The 988-nt window shown below is 40.5% G+C and overlaps 1 protein-coding gene across 4 annotated transcripts in view; it reads right to left on the reverse strand.

Annotated features, from left to right (window-relative positions):
* Positions 1-988, reverse strand: part of ZCCHC17 (zinc finger, CCHC domain containing 17) — a 59,892-nt gene that overhangs the window by 53,615 nt on the left and 5,289 nt on the right. Inside the window, exon 3 of one of the 4 annotated variants that reach the window (XM_006776461.2) lies at positions 871-988. The exons of 2 other annotated variants lie outside the window; for them this stretch is intronic. In XM_006776461.2, coding sequence (XP_006776524.1) covers positions 871-936 — 66 coding nt within the window. In that variant the 5' untranslated portion in view covers positions 937-988. The remainder of the gene's footprint in view (positions 1-870) is intronic. One more of the 4 variants, XM_006776462.2, reaches the window with a different exon arrangement.

Consider the following 988-nt stretch of genomic DNA (forward strand, 5'->3'; position numbering starts at 1 on the left):
GTATTCATTTTAATGAGAAACCTAGAAAAGCTGTGAGAAAGCAGCATGGTCCAATCTGCTTTTAAAATGCTATTCTGGCTATGATGTAAAGAACAGATTGGAAAGAGGCTACAATAGAAGTAAAGATCCCAGTAAGGGCCAGGGAAGAGATGGAGAGCTTGAACTAATGGGTTGCCACGATAAAGAAGTACGAAGACCAGAGATATATCTGAGAGGAAGAAATTATAGGACTAATGGACTGGAGCGGAAGGGAAAATCAAAATCAAATTAAGAGGAAAAATCAAGGATAATGCCCAGATTTCCAGTGTGGGTAGATGAATAGACAGTGGTTCCATCTGCTGATACGGGAAAGACTAGAATAGATTTTGTGAGAAAATTAAAAATTCTTTTCAAAACATAAATCAGCCCAGCTGGTGTGGCTCAGTGCTTGAGCACTGACCCAGGAAACAAGAGGTTACTGGTTTAATTCTGGGTCAGGGCACACGTCCAGGTTGCAGGCTTGATCTCCAGTAGGGAGCGTGCATAAGACAGCAGATCAACAATGTTTCTCTCTCATCTCATCAATGTTTCTATCTACCCCTCTCCCACCTCTCTCTCTAAAACAATCAATGAAACATATTAAAATAAATAAATAAATAAAACGTAAGTCAGAGATGCTGTGAGATATCCAAAAGATGATGCCAAGTATGCAGCTGGAAGTCTGGAGCTTAGAAGGGATACAGGTGATGGCCAGATGCTCCACTAGCCCTCCCCATTTAAACTGTAATACTCATGATATTCTCAAATGACAGGAGCTCCAAACCCAGCTGCTTTTCACCCTCAATCTATGCTTAACATAAATGGTAAGTTTTCAAAGCCCAAATAATATACCTCTCCTTGGAAAATAGTGTAGAGAGCAGGCAAGTTCTCCATGGTCTCGGGTCTTCCTGAATTCATCCTTAATGTTCTATGGCTCCTCCATATCTCTTCTGCTAAATCTAATAAAAGT

This window comes from Myotis davidii, unplaced genomic scaffold, assembly GCF_000327345.1.
Source record: "Myotis davidii unplaced genomic scaffold, ASM32734v1 scaffold228, whole genome shotgun sequence".
In the NCBI taxonomy this organism is placed as follows: Eukaryota; Metazoa; Chordata; class Mammalia; order Chiroptera; family Vespertilionidae; genus Myotis; species Myotis davidii.